The 20,079-nt window shown below is 37.4% G+C and overlaps 1 protein-coding gene across 5 annotated transcripts in view; it reads left to right on the forward strand.

Annotated features, from left to right (window-relative positions):
• Nucleotides 1-20,079, forward strand: part of RIC8B (RIC8 guanine nucleotide exchange factor B) — a 101,874-nt gene that overhangs the window by 17,991 nt on the left and 63,804 nt on the right. For all 5 annotated transcript variants that reach the window (XR_006264115.1, XR_006264116.1, XR_006264117.1 and 2 more), the window contains exon 3: nt 17,270-17,878. Coding sequence is in view for 2 of the 5 variants with exons in the window: in XM_043440107.1 (XP_043296042.1) it covers nt 17,270-17,878 (609 nt within the window). In the remaining 3 variants the exon portion in view is untranslated. The remainder of the gene's footprint in view (nt 1-17,269; nt 17,879-20,079) is intronic.

The following is a 20,079-nucleotide window of genomic DNA, read 5'->3' on the forward strand; positions in this document are numbered from 1 at the left end:
ATCAGAAATGTAGTCCTGTGGCAGAGGAATAATGTATTCAAAGAGCTCAAAGAAAAAACCTCAACCAGGAATCATATCCAACAGAGCTATCTTTTAACATTGCAAGGGAGATAAAAACATTTTTAGATAAATGAAAAAATGAATTTGTTCTAGACCCACCTTACAAGAAATACTTCAAACAGAAAGCAAGTTACCTCAAACAGTGATTTGAATCCACACAAAGAAACAAAAGAGAACTAGTAAAGGTAATTATGTAATTATAAAAGATAATATAAATGCATATTTCTTCTCATTCTTTTAAATGATTTTAAAAACAGTTGTGTATAAAACAATGTCTTTAGGGGGGGAGGAAAAAAAAAAAAACAATGTCTTTAATATATTGTTCAGCTAGTAACATACAGAAACATGATACATTTGTTGGAAATAGCACAAAGGTTGATGAGAGCAAAGCTGTACTGCACTAAGGAAGTGACTCTAGATAATACAGGCACTATTTGGTTCTAGAGAACCGAAAATTATAAATAACAAGGCCAAAATAACAAAAGCTGTAAGTATATACCAGCTGTCCTTTCTCCTCAGTGACTTCAAAAGACAAAATTACATACCAAGTAATCATTTTTGATATGTATAACAATAATGCCACCAAAGAGGGGGAAGGGACAGCATCATATAGAAGCAGTGTTTCTATACCTCACTGGAATTAATGTAAATTGAAGCTAATTCTGTTAAAATATATACATATATAAGCTATTTAAGTCCTAGAACAACAACTAAGGAAATGACTCAGAAAATAATTCCATTTTGTAGAAGACTACAAAATGCTATTGAAAGAAACTAAAGAAGATCTAAGGGCTTCCCGGGTGGCTCAGTGGTAAAGAATCTGCCTGCTAATCAATGCAGGAGACACAGGTTTGATCCCTGACCTGGGAAGATCCCACATCCTGTGGAGCAGCTAAGCCTGTGCACCACAACTGCTGGGCCTGTGCTCTGGAGCCCGGGAGCCACAACCACGGAGCCCGGCACACTGCAGCTCCTGGGACCAGAGTGCCCTAGAGCCCGTGCTCCACACCAAGAGAGACCAACACAGTGAGGGGCATATGCAGCACAGCTGGAGAATGGGCCCCGCTCCCCACAACTAGAGAAAAGCCCATGTAGCGACAAAGACCCGCCACAGCCAAATGCAAATAAATAAGATTTAAAAAGAAATTAAAGAAGGTGTAAAGAAATGAGGAAACATCCATGTTCATAGATTGGAAGACTTATGCTCAGATGGCACTACTTCTCATTTTGATCTGTAGATTTAATGAGATACCTCTTAGAATTCTGGGTGGCTTCTTTGTACAAATTGACAAGCCAGTTCTGAGATTCATGTGGAATTTCAGGGGATGCAGAAGAGCCAAAACAATCTTGAAAGGAACAGACCTGGAGAACTTACAACTCCCAACATCAAAACTTATTACAAAGCAACAGTAATCAAGACAGTGTGTACTGACACAAGGGTAGATAAGCATACATATGGTTGACCTTTAAGCAACTCAAGGTTTAGGGTGCCAATTCCCTGAGCAGTCAAAAACCCATGTGTAACTTTATAGTTGGTCTTTCATATCCACGGTTCTGCATCTGCAGTTTCAACCAACTGTGGATCTTGTATGTATTTACTGGAAAAAAACCTGCATATAGATATAGATGTAGATCAATGGAATAGTATTGAGAGTCCAGAAATAACCAGTCTGTCTGTGATAAACAGATTTTTGACAAGGGTGCCAAGATCATTCAGTGGGGAAAGAGTAATATTTTAACAAATGGCACTGAGAAACTTAGCTACATATAAAAGAATGCATTGAACCTTTACTTCACACCATGTGCAAAATTTAACTCAAGATAGATCAGACCCAAAAGTAAGATCTAAAACCATGAAACTCTTAGCAGGAACGTAGGGTAAGTCTTCATGACCTGCATTTGGCAGTGGATTCTTAGATAGGACACCAAAAGCACAAGCAACCAAAGAAAAATCAATACATTAGACTTCATCAAAGTTAACTTTTTTGACTTATACTGTCAAGAAAGTGAAAAGACAACCCACAAAATGGAAGATAGTATTTGCTATCATATGTCTGATAAGAGACTTGTATCTAGGATATATAAAGAACTCAATAATAAAAAGACAATTGAATTTTAAAATGGGCAAAGGATCTGAATATACATTTTTCCAAAGAAGATATACACATAGCCAATCAACACGTGATGCTCAACATCATTAACCATCGGGGAAATGAATGTCAAAACTACAATGAGATACCAGTTTATACTCACTGATATGGCTAAAATTAAAAAAGTCAGATAATAAATGTTGACAGGGATGTGGAGAAATCAGAATGCTCAAACATTACTGATAGTTTACTGCATATAAAATGGTGTGGCCACTTTGGAAAATAATCTAGGAGTTCCTCAAAGGATTAAACCAAGTTACTATATGGCCCAACAGTTGCACTCCTAGGTATCTACAAAAAAGAAATGAAGATATGTGTCCACAGAAAACTGTGTACTTGAATATTCACAGCAGTATTATTCATAATAGCCAAAAAGTGGAACCAAACCAAATGTCTGTCATTTTGTGAATGGATAATGGAATGTATTATAGCCATACGATAGAATATTACTTATCCATAAAAAAGGATAAAAGTAACTGTTATAAGGGCTTGTAACATGGATGAACCTTGAGCATATTATGCTAAGTGAAAGAAGGAAGACACAAAAGGCCACATAATGTACAATACCATTCATATGAAATTTCTAAAATAGGCAGATCTGTAATAACAGAAAGTAGATCATTGGTTTCCCAGGGGCTAGGGAGAGCGGGGAATGGGGAGTTACTGCTAATGGGTATTGGGGTTTTTTTTGAGGATGATGAAAATGTTTTAAAATTAAACAGTGATGATGATTGCACAAGTGTGAATGTACTAAAAATCAATAAGCTGTATACTTGCTAACAGTGTAAATTTATGATATATAAATTATGTATTGATAAAGCTGTTATTAAATACTGCATGTCCACCATTCCAAGCACTATATGAATATTAACACATTTAATCCTTATAACAAAGCTAATAAATGAGCTACTGTTTTCTTACTTATTTTACAGATGAGGAAACTAAGGCACGCAAAGAAATTATTTGCTTAAACTAGTGAAGTAAATTACTTGCCTAAACTTGTGAAGTGGGAGGACATGATTTAAGCCTATGCAGTCTGGTCCACAGACTTTGTGCTGCACCATACTGCCACTCATTAATAATTGAGTTGACCTGTTGTATAGCTTATGAATTGATTCTGTTTTTTGATTGTAGGCTCCAACTCTCTCCAAAATTTGAGAGTTGTTGCAGAGCATAAACAAAACTTTGACACTGGGCTAATTAAAACCATTGACAGAAAACAGAAGCCCAGGATTTGCAGTATGACTGGATAGGGTAACGAGTGTCAGCCCTCCCCATAAGCAGCACAGTACTTGACCTATCGGAGTTAGGCATGCTGCAGATTTTTTTTTTATGGTTATTATTTTGCCTAAAATGTAGGGTTTTGATTTTTTTTCTTCTCAGCAATTAGCTCTTCTTTACACTGTTTGGCCATGTACTAAGGAAAGGGCATAACATGTACATCTTTGGCTGATTGAAAACTCAATCTTTAACACACAGCTTAAATTGCTATGCATTGAAATACATTTACAGTCCTTATTCATTTTACATATGTTCAGTCTCCATAGTATTATAAGTAACTTGAGTTATGTGCTTTTATAGCCCCCTAACCCCAACTCAACCTTTCTCACTTGGTTAGTATTTATTTCTCTTGAATAGTTTGCATGTACTTGAATTTTAAATTGAGAGCATTTTAAGTTTTGTGCCTGTATCAGGGCTATGTGCACAAGTGCTCAGCAATGAACTCTATAGATTCTAAATGGATACTATAGAATCTATAAAACTAATACAAAATTGCCATGTTATAACATCCGCACTTACCTTTCAAGTGGCTTTGGCATTAAATGGAAAATGCAGATAAAAATTTCCTAGCCCTGTTGTGCTTGTGCACAGTGTGCCTTTTAATATTACTTGACCTGCTCGTCCACCTGGCCATCTTTATGAGGTAATGTGCATAAGTCTCTATTCTGTCCCAAGCACTGTGCTAGAGATTTTTAAATGTATCATCTCATTTAATATTTATAAGCCCTAGATGTTATTCCTGTTTGTAGAGATGAGGAAATGAGGCTCGGTGATTAAAAAAATTTGCCAAGATCATATAAGCTAGTATTTGAACCTAGGTGCTTTCCTTACTTCAGTTGTACTGTTTCCTAATAAATAACCTGTGAGATGTCTTACTCCTTACAGTATATTGTCTCAGATGCTGTTCATGTTAAATAATATATAATATTAATAATATAGATAGGTCTTTCACAATAACTCTGTGAAATAGATATATTTATATCTTGCACACGATGAAATTTAGCTTCAGGTAGAATAAATAAATTGCTCCAGATCCAAATTCACAAAATAATAGAACTAGGAATTAGAAAAAACCCAAACTGTTTCTGTGCTTTTTTTCTGCTACACCACTCGTGTGTTCTTGTGCCTTTGAAGACCTCTAACATCACAGCTGTCTCATTGAAATAACTTTACTCTTGTCCTTATTCTCGGCTGTCTTAGTCTGCTCATGCTACCATGACAAAATACCAAAAACTGGGTTGCATAAGCAAAACAAATTTATGCCTCACAGTTGTGGAGGCTAGAAGTCCAAAATCAAGGTGTTGGTAAGGTAGATTTCCTTCTGAGACCTCCTCTTTTGGCTTATAGTTACCTGCTCTCTACTGTGTACTCATCTGACCTCCTCTTTGTGCAGAGAAGGAAGTGAGTGGGGAATGAGTGAGCCAGCCCTCTGGTGTCTCTTATCAAAAGGATACTATTCCCATAAGACCAAGGCCTCTCCTTCATGACCCCATCTAACCTTAATAACCTTCTCAAAGCCCCATCTCCAAATACCATCACACTGGGGTTAGAACATCAACATATGAATTTAATGGGAATACAAATATTTAGTCCATAACTTCAACTTACCATCAGATCCCTTGATTATCTTCTATAGAGGCCTGGGCTACTAGAGCTGAGATCTAGGGATTTAGAGATAGAGTATTTCAGAGTGAAGAGCTGAGCGTTGTAGAGTAGATGATGTTGGAGACAAAGAAATTCCAGAGAAACTTTATATAGGTAACACTTTAATACACTGAAAAAGACAAAAAGCTGTAGAGATCCATGGGATAAGAATCTGTACCAGTCACCAAGATATAGAGTATATGTTGTGACAGGATGTACATCTTCCAGCTTTGTTAGTGTACTTTTACATAATCAAACTATGACTTGGCTGAGAACTCAGTAAAGATTAAATGTGATAATGTTCCCTTATTTGGCAAACTAAAATGCAACAAATGATAATGCTTCTGTATTTGTCAGCATATTAACTTAAAATTCTAAAGTATGTTTTGTATAGGTAGTGAAGAAGAGCGTTTTCTGAAAAATAAAGACTTGCTTAAGTAGTAAGAAAACCAGAGTTGGCTGGTACTATATTTGAAGAGAAATTAAAAGTTTTGACATGCCCATTTCTGCCCTCAGTCAAGAAGGGAAAGGCAGCTGATTGGTTTTTAAGTTTTCATTTACACCTAAGCTATGTTTCCCATCTGTTAATGAACTCTTGATGATGCATCATGTCTTTCTTGGGATTGCTAATTAGTAAAGAAACTTGAGCCAAACTTACGTAATTGTTGTTACTATGAACTCTCAGTCTTTTGGCAGGATCACCATGATATAGAGCATAGCCAGAAGGATTGTATTACTGAAAAAAAATGTACATGTGCAAGAAGGGGAGCTAAAGGTGAAATTAAGGAAGTGAGATAAAAATTTCATTCACGAGGACAGTATCCATTAACTAAAAAGTGATAATTACTATTGCCTCCCATAGTAAAAGTAGGGGAAAAAAACCCCAAAGTGTATAGATATCATATCATATTAAACTAAATGTAATTGAAACCAGCTTCATGGGCATTTATTTAGAAAATCTCATCTTTCGCTTTTTATAAAGAGATTTCAGATTTGACCTCCAGAATCCTAACGTTTCTTAGAAGCACAGTGTAGAATCCTGGCAGTAAGTCATTAATTGTTTAAGGTCTTTGTAAAATACTCTTTTTTAATAGGTCTGTCTTCTGGCACTGACAGCATTGTTCCAACTATTGATTATAATAAGCTTATTTTAGAATTTAATACATCTCTTTCTGTCTTGTGCATACACGTGTGTGCGCGCATGTGCGCACACACACACACATTACTGTGCACAGAGGGCAAAAGTTTAGAACTATCAGATTTAGGTGTCTGACCTTCAGCTCCAGTTAAGAACTAAAATTAGATCCCTGTGGAATATATATCCAGTGACATCCATCAGAGAAGAGTGTAGGCATAACCCTGAGAAGCCAGGGAGGCACCATTCAAGGGACTTTGCCTTAACTACAAAATTGTTTCCCATTTGAATTTTTATCTTAAAAATTCATGTGCTTTTTGTATTGTGAGTTGTAACACATTTGTTTATTTTCATGTAGAAACACTTCCCTGCACCCACCCTTGATAAATCTTTTAGTAAAACAGTAGTTAAGGAGGATGCACAAGGATTGTCCTGTGACTTTAAGTATCTCTGGCACTGTGCCAAATCTCCCAGATGAATGTGCCTATTTTAAGAGCAGGGTCCTATCCCATCACTCTAGGAACACTGGTTGATTGCAGTGAGAGCCTAAATCAAGCTTGTGGCTAACATTGCAGATATATATAATGGACAAGAAGGTGGGGGTGGGATGGAGAATCCACTCTTATTAAAGAGAAAGTATTTAATTCTTATTAAAGAGAATGGATAGGTATTTCAACACACAATAGAAGACCAGAAACAGTAAATAACAAGAAGAACCATGTTTTAGGACTTGTCTGTTTAAGGAGAAAAAAAATCAGTCCTCAGTAATTCCTTTCACAGACCTAGCTTATCCCAGAATTGCTTTGAATGTTGTAACACTCATTTTTTATTTATTTTGTCACCAGATACCAGTAGAATGAAAAGAGAGTAGGACTGGGGGTCAAATAATAATCTTAGTCCCCTTTTCCATTGTAGCTTTCTGTGCTACTTAAGCAAATCATTTAGCTTCCTTGGGAGTCAGTTTTCATTATCTATAAAATAAATCCCCTGATCCTGAGTATGGGCTTCCTAGTTGGCTCAGTGGGTAAAGAATCCACCTGCAATGCAGGAGATACAGGTTCCATTCCTGGGTTGGGAAGATCCCCTGGAGGAGGGCATGGCCACCCACTCCATTGTTCTTACCTGGAGAATCCAATGGACAGAGGAGCCTGGTGGGCTACGGTCCATAGGGTCTCAAAGAGTTGGACATGACTGAGCACACACACACAATCCTGAATATGTTATTAGGTATTATTTTCTAAAAGGATTCTATGGTCAATAAATAAAGGAAGTGTCAGCTTAAAAACATGTTTCTTTTCCATAGTTCATTTGAGAATCTTTAATACTTTAATAAGCCTTATAAATTTCCCATGTTTATTCTTCAACAAAACCCATTTTTTAATAGCACCTTTTGCACTGCTAGTGTTTATTGATGTTAAGTAGTCATTATAGCCCTTTATAACTCTTAATATTCTGATTCTGGAAATTATACTCATTTTGTTTGGCTCTTCAACTGTTTTCTGGCCTGTAGTTATCATAGGGTTACTGCCAAGTTGAACTCACTGCCTCTGCTGTGTGTGTGTGCTCTGCCCCTCTTTCCAAGTTGAACTGAAAAGTTATTGCATTTTCCTGTTTCTTATAAATAAAACAGACATTAGTTTAGTCCTTGTCTTTTGCAGTGTTCATTTTCTCTGTTCACTGGCATTTCATTTTTGATTTGGTTGTTCAGTCATTGGCCCATTTTTAGAGGTCTTGTTCTTAGAAATGTACAATTTTGTCTCTTACTGTGTACCATCCTCTCATTTAATAAGCAGCACTGTAATATATAGGGTATTATCCCCATTTCACATGTGATGAACCTTATGCTCAGAAAAAAACAAATAACTTGCCCAGATCTCACAGGTAGTAAAATAGCAAAATGAAGTCTCTCTGACTTGGCAACTCAAATTCTCTATTATGGCATATACATTATAGTTATAATGGTAAATAACATTTGTTGAGTATTTTATTCTAAGGCAGCACATACATATTATCTTATTTAATTCCCCCAATAGCCTGTGAAGTAGATACTATCATTCCCATTTTATCTTGAATTTAGTAAACAGACATTGGTGAATTGTTAATGAATGGATAAGTAGATGAACATATACAAACCAACCATGGCACAACCAGGCCAAGTTGGTCTGAGTCTTGGTATTAGATATAGAGTAGTTGCTTAGTCATTGAAAATGTTAATTGCTCAGTCATGTCTGACTCTTTGCTACCACATGGGCTATAGCCCACCAGGCTCCTCTGTCCAGGCAAGAATACTGGAGTGGGTAGCCATTCCCATCTCCAAGGGACCTTCCCAACTGAGGGATCGAACCCACGTCTCCACAGGCAGATCCTTTACCGTCTGAGCCACCAGGGAGAACAGCATCATTTCTGTCACTTATGGAATGATGGTAGGAGAGGTTCTATATGGGGCATCACGGGGACACCGTATTTCAAAGGTGCATTCTTATTTAAATTTAAAGCCAAGTTGCTGCAACAGAGAGACCCCCAAGGAAGAAGTGATTTAAGGAATATGGGCATTTATTACCTTTCCAAATAACAGTTCATAGGTGATCAACCATGCAGGTGAGTAGCTCTGCTCCATGAGTTGATTCAGTGACCTAGCTTCTTTACAGGTTTGTCAAATCATATCTTTAAACATTGTCTTAGCCTATACTGGGCTGCCACTTCCAGGTTCTGGACTGCAGAAGGGGACAAGAAAGGGGAGAAGGCATGCCCACTATTGTAATGACCCAAGCCTGAAAAGGGCATACAATGTGTCCTCATACATTCCATTGGCAAGAGTTTAGTCATATGGCCATGAAGAAGAGCTGAGAAGTGTAGTGTAACCAGGCAGTCATGAAACGTGCCACAGTTCTCTTACTGTTAAGAAAGGGAGGATGGATTTTGATGGACATCTATCACTTTTTACCACAATGCCTAATAATTAAAGTCTTAACAAGTTCCCTGGTGGCTCAGTGGTAAAGAATCCACCTGCCAAGGAAAAAATGTGGGTTCAGTCCCTGGGTCCAGAAGATCCCCTGGAGAAGGAAATGGCAACCCACTTTAGTATTCTTGCCTGGAAAATTCCATGGACAGAGAGGGGAGCCTGGCGGGCTACAGTCTACGGGGTCGTAAAAGAGTTGGGCATGATTTAGCGACTAAGCAACAAAAACAGAGTCTGTTTATGAGGCTTTATAGTATTTCCTCATTACTCTGGGATCTGAGTTAATTTTACTGCCTTCATTATATATTTGAAGAAAACTTATATGGGATAAAATGCATTCTCTAGAGCAGTGCCTTCACATTATTTGTGATGAAGAACCAAGTTTTTTGCTTATTTGTTTTTTAATTTCCCTCTAATTTGTAGTTTGACCAGTAGTTGTGAAAGTACAATAAAAATGAATCATTAAAGAAGTAATTACATGCTTGGATAGCAAAGTCAGATCACCATAAAGTTTTCTGAATACATATTCTCAACTTTTTATGTGCTTAGTCGCTCAGTTGTGTCCGACTCTGTGACCCCATGGACTGTAGCCCACCACGTTCCTCTGTCCATGAGGATCTCCAGGCAAGAATACTGGAGTGGGTTGCCATGCCCTCCTCCAGGGGATCTTCCCAACCCAGGAATCAAACCCAGGTCTTCCTCATTGCAGGCAGATTCTTTACCGTCTGAGCCACTAGGGAAGTCTAAGAATACTGGAGTGGGTAGCCTATCCCTTCTCCAGCAGAACTTCTCAGCCTAGGAGTTGAACCAGGGTCTCCTGCATTGCAGGTGGATTCTTTACCAGCTGAGCTACCGGGGATGGTCTGATAACAGTTTGTGAACTGGCACCAATCTGCAGACACTTTTGAGTGGTAATATTTGTCTCAAAGGTATTTTCTTACTACCTCTTTGGGGTTGCCAGAGTGTAATAGACTATGATGTCTGTATTATAAGCAAAGACATTTTCTTTGTATATAAAACTTGACTTTTCTCTTTTAAAAATATTTTTAGAAATCAACTTTTAGAAAAAAAAAGAAATCAACTTTTAGGACAGCATATAAATCATGATGGATTCATTATTTGAATTCTCATATACATGTCATAGCCTGTTTCGCTTGTTTCATAGTTGAAGTCAAAGCTAATCCTGGTTTTACAAATTGATAGTGAAAAGCTTACCATTCTGGAGCTGGAAGAAGGTTGCCTAAAAGAGTCTTGATGCATGATATAGAGGAAGAAGAAAATCTAATAAAGTGACATGCTGAGGGTCACAGTTAAATGAGAGACAGCATAATATGATCATGGACTTAAGTGGAAATCACACTGGAGTCAGATGATTTGGATTGAGTCCTGGCCTTCTACTTCTCAGTTAAGTGTTCTTAGGTAGTCATTTAAAGAATCATATAGTCAGTGTTCAGTAAGCATTCCTTAGATTGAGGAATATATATGAAAGTTTTTTGTAAACTATAAAGCACATAAGCAAACAGTGTTACTGTTAAAATTATGAAGTCGTCCCTTCTGATACTAAGTCCACTGCTTTTCCTGAACTCTGCTATATTTCATGCTAAACACCTGTTGAAAACAGGAGCCATATTTAATATTGCATCAAATTAAAATTGCTGGAGAGGGGATAGACTACCCACTCCAGTATTCTTGGTCTTCCCTTGTGGCTCAGCTGGTAAAGAATCCTCCTGCAATGCAGGAGACCTGGGTGTGATCCCTGGGTTGGGAAGATACCCTGGAGAAGGGAAAGGCTACCCACCCCAGTATTCTAGGCTCGAGAATTCCATGGACTGTGTAGTCCATGGGGTCTCAAAAAGTCGGACATGACTGAGCGACTTTCACTTTCAAATTAAAATTATGTTTATAAGGACTCTATAGCAATGTGGAAAAAGTAAATTTAAAAGACAGGAAACAAAATTATTTACACATGATGATTGTGATTCTGTAGTCTAAAGTAATGTGCTTGTTACTGATACTCAAGTAGATTGACTACTGACTCCTTCTATCCACTGCATATAAAATGTTAATACTGCATAGTATAATTATAAACATCTTTTCTATTTTCTTTGATAGTTTAATGCATTTTACATTTTAAAGAACATGTATAAGGAATTTAACTCTTCAGAAAAGAGAACTTTATACGAAGACACATAATTTTTGCTTCTCATATAAAAAGACTTTTTTACACCATAGGGCAAACCATCTTACGTGTACAATCGTAAGAACAGCCTTTACTGCTTCTCCCATTCCTTCTTAGAAAGGGCAACTATCAGGACAACATTAGTTGGCTTCTACTAATGCTTTAAATTCAGGGAACTTCTTAGTATAGTCAGTTTATATGTTGGGTGCTTATTGTGTTCTTGTTGCTCTGCTGAGGGCTGCAAGGATTATGAAGAAATAAAACATAATGATAGTCACAATTCAAAAAGTGCTTGTTATGTCCCAGAGACTGTTTCACAACAGCCCTCTGAGATGTAAGTGATATTATTCCCATTTTACAAATGAGAAAGTGAGGCTCACAGAAGTAAAAAAATGTCTGAATCATAGTGGTAAAGCTGGCAGTTAAATCCAGGTTTTTCTGATTTAAAAGCCTCTACAGTACATTTTCTTCTCTCATAAAAGAAAGATGTCCTTTCTACCTTCAGAGAGCTTTTAGTAGTTGAGGTAAACTCATAAAAAAAAAAGGGAGAATTCACTAAATACCAAGGATTGCTACAAATTTTGGTATGGGCGTTCCTTGGAGAAGGAAGAACGTTGGGGGCTGAAGTAGTAAGGAAAAACTTTATATCAAAAGTTAATTTTAAGCTTAGTTTTGGAGAATGGGTAAAACTTAAATAGTCAAAGAAGGAGAAGGACTGATGCATATAAAAGGGAGATGGCAAGAAAATAAACAAAAAAACAACAACAACCTCTATATAAAATAATTTGAAAGAAATATAATTAGAGAGGAGGGTTTGATAAGGGAGCAGTATGAAAGAGAAGACTCAGAAAGCAGGTTGGAGGATCATAAATGCTAAGCTGAGGATTTGAGATTTTTTACCTTATAACAATATATAAATGATAACCAGTACTGAACACTTAATGCTTCCCAAGCACTGTTCTAAGTACTTTACATATGTGATGTCATTTAGTAACTTTCCAAGGTCACACCATTAGAAGACAGTAGAGTCAGTCTTTAAACACAAATTTAAATCCAGAACCCCTGCCCTTAATCACAACCCTGTTCTAATTCTGGAGTCTATGATAAGTTGAACAAGTTTCAGGCCCAGGACCACTGATCTTAAACAAGTAATACACTTTACACCTCAAGTGATTTTTAACATTTATGAAAAGTAATGTGACCAGATAATGACATCCCATCCCTATTCCTGCCACCCTGATACGTCTTTAGGACAGTTGAGGAGAAGTTAAGGTGTTTGTGCTAATGGCTTTCAGCTTTGCCTGCTCTTCTGTGCTTATCTGGTCAGTTACTCTCAGTTAACCCCTGGTCCCCAACATCCAAGTTCTATCAGTCCATTGTTAGTTGTAGTTCATTGGTTCCTAGAGTGTGGCTCCTGAACTAGCAGCAACAGCAGCAACTGGGAACTTGTTAAGAGACCCAATTCTGGCCTCATTCCAGACCGACTAAATCAGAAACTCTGATTCAGCCTGTGTTTCAACAGCCCTCACCTAGAGATTATGATACTAAGTGAAATAAGTCCGAAAGAGAATGACAGATACCATATGATATCACTTATATGTGGAATCTAAAATATGACACAAGTGAACATATCTATGAAACAGACAGACTCAGACATAGAGAACAGGCTTGTGGTTCGCCATGGAGGAGGGTGAGTAGGAAAGCGAAGGACTGAGAGTTTGGGACAAACTATTATATATGGATGGATAAACAGCAAGGGCTTATTACATGGCACAGAGACCTATAGTCAGTATCCTGTGATAAACCATATGGAAGAGAATATGCAAAAGAATGTATACATATATATGTATAACTGAGTCACTGTACTGTAGATATTAACACAAGACTATAAATCAACTCTACTTCAATAAAATTAACAACAACAAGTAATTCTTTAAGAGATTATGATGCATGCTAAAGTTTGAAAACCATTACTATAGTATACTCTAGGGTTTCCATTCGGGAGCAAGCTACCAAAAGTTTTTTGACAATACCTGGTATTAAAATTGAGAATTTCAATCTTGAGTCTCTGCTGCTGGGTCTTGCAGTCTAACTTTATTGAAATAGCCATGGCTACTAAGCTAGTGGGGGGTTCCCAGGTGGCTCAGTGGTAAAGAATCCACCTGCCAATACAGGAGATGTGGGTTCGATCCCTGGGTCGGGAACATACTCTGGAGAAGGAAATGGCAACCCACTTCAGTGTTCTTGCTGGGATAATACCATGCACAGTGGGCTACAGTCCCTGGGGTTGCAAAGAATCTGACACTACTGAGCATGCGCACTGCAACCTAATGAGCATTTTAAAAGGGCTTTTTGTCAGCCTCTCTGAAGTAATTATACTTTATGAACACACCTAAGCTTTGCTTTATGACTTTAATTCATTCCTGAAAACCTTACCTCTTAGTGAAAAGATTTTAAAGCAGAAGATATTTCCATCAATTTTAATGGAAAAAAATTATGTGTTTCATGGTTATCTAAGATACCAAAATAGTTTTCAGATTAAAAAATATATCAGTTGAACAGTGATAACAAGTTTGTATAAATAAATACTTAGAAAGTTAATAATAACAGTTTGTACTTAAAATGTTATGTAATGATGATTTATTGTACTTGCAAAAAGAGGAAGAGAAGGCTTGATAGTGAGAGGTGGCTGGTGGTGGAGGACTACAAAGGAATTATTCTTTGGAAGGGGCTGGAGAGTCAGGTAGTAAACTTTAAAGCAGATAATCTTTGGGAGTGTGTGGGTATCTTGCACTTAAAAACAGCTACAGCACACCTGGGCCTGCCAGTGGGATACAGGTGAAACAGCCTCTGTTCTCAAGGAGACTGGAGGAGTGAGATGCCCCAACATCTCACTCTATAAGGAACTAAGTGCTTGTGGAAACTAAGCGCTGTATAGAAGGAGAGCGGAGGGAGCGGCCGGGGAATATTCTAGACTCCTCAGTCTTCAAATTAAACCTTAGAAAAAGAGCGGGGTCCTAACTGGTGGAAATGGGGACAGGGTAGGCCATGCTGAGGTAATGGTGGGAGAAGGTTCAGGACTTATTGTCCTGAACTGGGAGGGACTGGGAGTCCATTTGGAGCACTTGGAAAGGAAAGAAAAGGAAGGGCGTGTGTGTATGACAGAGATATAGGAAAGGGGACACTGAACTTATTTCAGCTGCATTCTGTGGGCCACAGGGAGCTATGGAAAGCATTTGAAGAGAGCAAGGCATGTTTTAGGAGGAGTAAAATCAACGGAAAAAAAACTAGTTATAGCACAGGAAAATACCATTAAGGCAAAATAAAGAAACAAGAGCACCTTTGAAACAGGAGTCGTGCATGCACTCAACAGATGGGGGAATCATAAGGAATGCTACCTCTTCAATGTTCTTGCTTGGTGTTCATATGCAAAGAAAAACTTCTGATTCATCCAAATGCGGTACATGGTTTAATTTTTCTTTATAATATTCTCTAAATAGAAATGATCGTATTGAGTAGAGCAATGAATGTATCTGTTAAATATCACTTCTTATATTTTGAATACGTCTTTGATTTTTTTTAAGTTGTAATACAAAAAAGGGAGGGGTTCATTGTCCAAGAAGTGGTATTACTTTTCAAGAGACATTATGACAAAAAGCTACCTAACAGTTGTCATGTGAGGCAAGTCTGTGATAAGAAATGACATGTCTAAAAACAACTGATTGAAAACTATGCTTGAAACAGTCTCAGTTGTGGATTTCCTGCAAGCCTTTAGGTGAGGCAGTTTTTAACTATAAATTTTGTAGGCCTCTCTAATCTCTTTTATGTAGCCTTCTTATGTCCCAGAGTTTTAACAGTCCATTTGGTTTACAGCCTTGGCTATTTGTATTCATACTTTGCTCTTTTTCTTTCTTGAATCTGACAGTGGAGGAAGAAAGAAGTCATTCCTACCCACAGATTTGGAGCGGGGAGAGATTTTATTATTGTTTTTGGTTTAGAAAGAAAAGAACTAAAGATGTCTGTGTTTTATTAGATATGTAGAACTCCAAGTTCACATATATAATATTTTATAATACCTTATTTATTATGTATTTCTTAAATAGGAATGTAGATAATTCCTTCTTGGGTAAAATTATGTGGGAGCAAAGGTTATTTAACTCCACCACCCAGGAATATAGCACATAGGAAACAGTGTGTAAAAGATTTTTTTTTCTTTGTCTTGGATGTGAGAAATCTGAAATTGGAAAAATTTTCCTTTTTTATATATTTTTAATAATGGGCATATTATACTTTCCTCTATCCCAAAACAGCATTCATGAAAAAAAAAATGCTTTTATGATGATATTAAAATATTAAGTGGAAGTCACTTCTAGTTATCAGGTTTGTTAAGGGATAGAGTTAACAATGTAGTGAAGTTTTTTTTAGCTTGCTAGGTTAATTTCCTTTCTATCTCCATCTAGAGAACACAGAACATTTAAAATTGACATTTCCATAGCTGTTTGACTCAGATGTACTGAGAAGATGCACATGGCCTAAAATTTCTGCCAAGATCATAATTCTTGACCCACAGATAGCCTCTTTTAGTTAAAGTCTGATGACAGAGTAATAGAAACTTTGTAAAACCTTGTATTGGTCATAGTTGTTGTTGCTTTTGTTTTTATAAAATGTAACGGGTATAGAAATGGTTGGCAGTGGAATGGTTATACCTGCTGCTCCTCATATAAGGTTTGAGGTTCAGAGACCCAGATCTACAGTTTATGGAGAAGAAAACTGGACATTGACTTTTAAGAGAATTATCCGTGGTTCTTAAATTTGGCAATGACAGAAAAAACTTTTTCAAAAAATTCAAGATAGATTACACTTTGGGTCCAAATAAAGAATTGTTTCTGAGATAGTGATAGCAAGATTTGGAACCAGGACTACTAGTATATTTGTGTAATCTGTGCCCTACTCCAAGAGAATAAAGGAAAGCTAAGATCCCTGCCCACACTCTGAGCTTCCCAAGCCATATGTCCTGGCACAGGGCTGCGCGGAGGAAGAGGGTTTTTTTGGTATTTGACCACCCAGTAGGAACACTTTCTGCAGTTAGCGTGGAGAGGGGCACCTTTTTGCAATTGACTGAAAGGAATCATATATGCTAGCTGAGGCCTCTTTGGAACCCAATACTTGGAATAATTGTTAACAGTGTTGTCAGCAAAAGATCTTCTCTGGGGTCATTTGATAATTAATTGTTATTACATGTTATCTAAAGAGAGTTCTAAAGTTTATATAACATGGGACTACTGCCCATAGTACTATAAATTCAGAAGACATTAGCAATGCTGAAACTGGGCAAAAATGAAGGCTTCTTTAAGTCTTTTTATAAGAGCCTATATTTGTGGCCAAATGTGAACCAGTTCGTGAGGCATTAATTTTTATTTCCAGGAAGGGAATAGCTATGATTCAGATGATTACCTTCCATCCTCATAGTATATGTAATCTGATATTAAAAATTCTTGAGAACAAACTTATATAAAATATTTGAAACTCATCTGTATAAAGTCACTAATTCTCTTTTAAACTAAGAATATTAGGCTGGAAGTTAGGAAACCCATACTCTAACTGTTGGTACCCCACTAATTCATTCTGGCCTCATACAAGTAGCTTAACCTTTCTGGCCCTCAATTTCCAAATCTGTAAAGTGAAAGAAGTGCACCAAATATACGGTCTCTTTCAGTTCTAACATTCTGTGACTTTAAAAAAGTAAAAATCTTTTCTAGCCAGATCTTGAACTGCAATTTAATACATTGATGGAGAAACAGTCCATTTTAAATCACTTAAGCCAAATAACCATATTTTTCATACTCGTTCTTGTTTTCCAGAAACTCTGCGAAGGCATATTTAAAGTCCTTTTAAAGGACATCCCAACAACATGTCAAGTGTCCTGCCTGGAAGTTCTCCGCATTCTCTCCAGAGACAAAAAGGTTTTAGTTCCTGTAACAACCAAGGAAAATATGCAGATACTGCTGCGACTAGCCAAGCTAAATGAGTCGGATGATTCTTTGGAGAAGGTGTCAGAGTTCCCAGTTATTGTGGAGTCATTAAAATGTCTTTGTAACATAGTGTTCAACAGTCAGATGGCACAGCAGCTCAGTCTGGAACTTAACCTTGCTGCAAAGCTCTGTAACCTCCTGAGAAAGTGCAAGGACCGAAAGTTTATCAATGACATTAAGTGCTTTGACTTGCGCTTGCTCTTCGTCCTGTCACTTTTGCACACCGACATCAGGTCACAATTGCGCTATGAGCTCCAAGGACTACCGCTGCTAACCCAGATCTTGGAAAGTGCCTTTAGCATCAAGTGGACCGATGAATATGAATCGGCCATAGACCATAATGGACCTCCTCTCTCACCTCAGGAGACAGACTGTGCCATTGAGGCCCTTAAAGCTCTCTTCAATGTGACAGTAGACAGTTGGAAGGTGCATAAAGAGGTAAGGTCAAGAAGAGTATTCTCATCTGCTTGGAATTTCATTGGTTTGGGAGCTGCCTGAAACAGAGGAATGCTAAACAGGGAAATGGAAGAAGTTTCCAATTCCCTCATTAATCAGTTACATGACTCAGGATACATTTCTTAACCATTTGTAACTCTTATTCTTTGCATCTGTATGACACTTATCCAAAGAATAGGGTGAGGATGGACTGCTGTTTTGTGAGATGCCTAGTTCCTTTTCTGAGTTGTACTATCATGTGTCTTTTTTTTTTTAAGTGCCTCTTTCAGAAACAAGGTTTAAATTATTAAAAGAGTTGATGGGAAACAAAACAATGATTCATAAAGGTCTAGGAATGTTCATTGCCTGCTATTTTAAAGAAATATTAAGATATTTAGGCCAGTTGAAATCAGTCAGAATGGATGTCTGCTCAGAAGAGTAAAAGATACTGTGTTTATCACCTGTCATACCAGTCTCCTGATGTGTTACTCTGTAGTATTAGATAACTATCAGAAGTGTAGGATACAGCTAGGATATATGCTGATACACAGTCTTAGGAAACCAGTATAATTACACCAGAGTATGGGAAGGTTATTTTAAACGACTTGATTTATTTCTAGACTAAGATCCTTTTCTGTGGCTTGGACCATCCAGCAACCCAAAGTGAGGCAGATTTGATAGTTTATATTTGAGTACCACAAGAACAGTATGCTAAACAAGAAGATTAGTTTAAGAAAGTCAACAGTTTTCAGTGAAGAGGACGAACCTTTTCTCTTGCTTCTACAATCTTAACATTTCACATTTACCCCCTCTCTTTAACCTTAAATAACTCATAAAATTTAGTCTCTTTCTTAAAAAAAGAAAAGAAAGAAAAAAAGTATTTTGGTGCCAGAGCAAATTATCTTTTCTGACAGTTGACTTTAGGACTTCAGTTACCATTTCCCTGTGTCCATCTGAGGCAGCTCTCACCATGAATAAAGATCTGGTTTTGCCAGCACCCTACTTTGGAAGGGCTATCTCAATGCGGTGCTATAGTAGCAGTATGCAGGCATCTGAGTTTTAAAGTGCAAATAGGTCTATATTTTGAAACCAAATATTTGAAGATCAGTCCTAACAGCTGTTTTAGATGACTGTAGTATGGTTAGTTTTTCCTGGGACTTGGCAGAAAAAGATGCAGAAAGCCCACATGCTCCATTTGTGCTTTGAAACCAAATATTTGGGAGTATTTAAAATGTTATGTCTCTATGCTTATTTGGTACCTTCTATGGTTATTTTTCTTACACTGTTTGCTTTGGTGTTTTTAAGTTCTCCATTTAGTTGCAAGAGCTTTTCTGAGACTGTTGGTTTGCCATTGTTGGAGCCCCTGTTAATTAAATTGTGTCCAAAACAGTAGCTCACACCCGTTCAGATTCCTGACAGAAAGGGTTTATAGTTCAGTGGCACATCAGCATATGTATGGAATGATGTGTAATAAATATCCGTATACCGAGATTAGCCCTAATTAGGGTGCTTCAATTATAATTAATAGCAGGGCTGGAAGAGGCTTTAGAAAATGTTGAAGTGGCAAATACGTACTCTGTATTATAGGATGTTTATTTTTCAAAAGATAAATCATAAAGGATCAGTAGTCCTGAAGTGGACATCTCAACAAACCCCTTGTGAGTCATGGATCACTTGATACAACCTTTGTAAAATGTACCGAGTTAATATGCCTCTGGGCTATTTTGAAGTTATCAGAAGTTGTAAACAGTATTGAAAACAGAGTCTTGCCAACCCATTTAGACAAGAGTATGGGGAAGGTTGGGCTTCCCAGGTGGCATTAGTGGTAAAGAACCCACCTGCCAGTGCAAGAGACTTAAGAGACCCAGGTTTGATACCTGGGTCAGGAAGATCCCCTGGAGGAGGGCATGGAAACCCACTCCAGTATTCTTGCCTGGAGAATCCCATGGACTACTAGTGGGCTACAGTCCATAGGGTTGCAAAGAGTTGGACACAACTGAAGCGACTTCACACGCACGCACTCATGCATGGGAAAGGTTAATTTAGACCATTTGAGTCTCCATAAGTCTCTAAATTCAAATTTTAGCAAGCATTTGCTCATTCAGTTAGTCAACAAATATTTATGAACAATTGCTAGGTATTACCCAGGCATTGTGAAATATATTGGTGAATAGACAGATAGTCTCTGCAAACTTCAGTTCTAT

This window comes from Cervus canadensis, chromosome 21 (assembly GCF_019320065.1).
Source record: "Cervus canadensis isolate Bull #8, Minnesota chromosome 21, ASM1932006v1, whole genome shotgun sequence".
In the NCBI taxonomy this organism is placed as follows: Eukaryota; Metazoa; Chordata; class Mammalia; order Artiodactyla; family Cervidae; genus Cervus; species Cervus canadensis.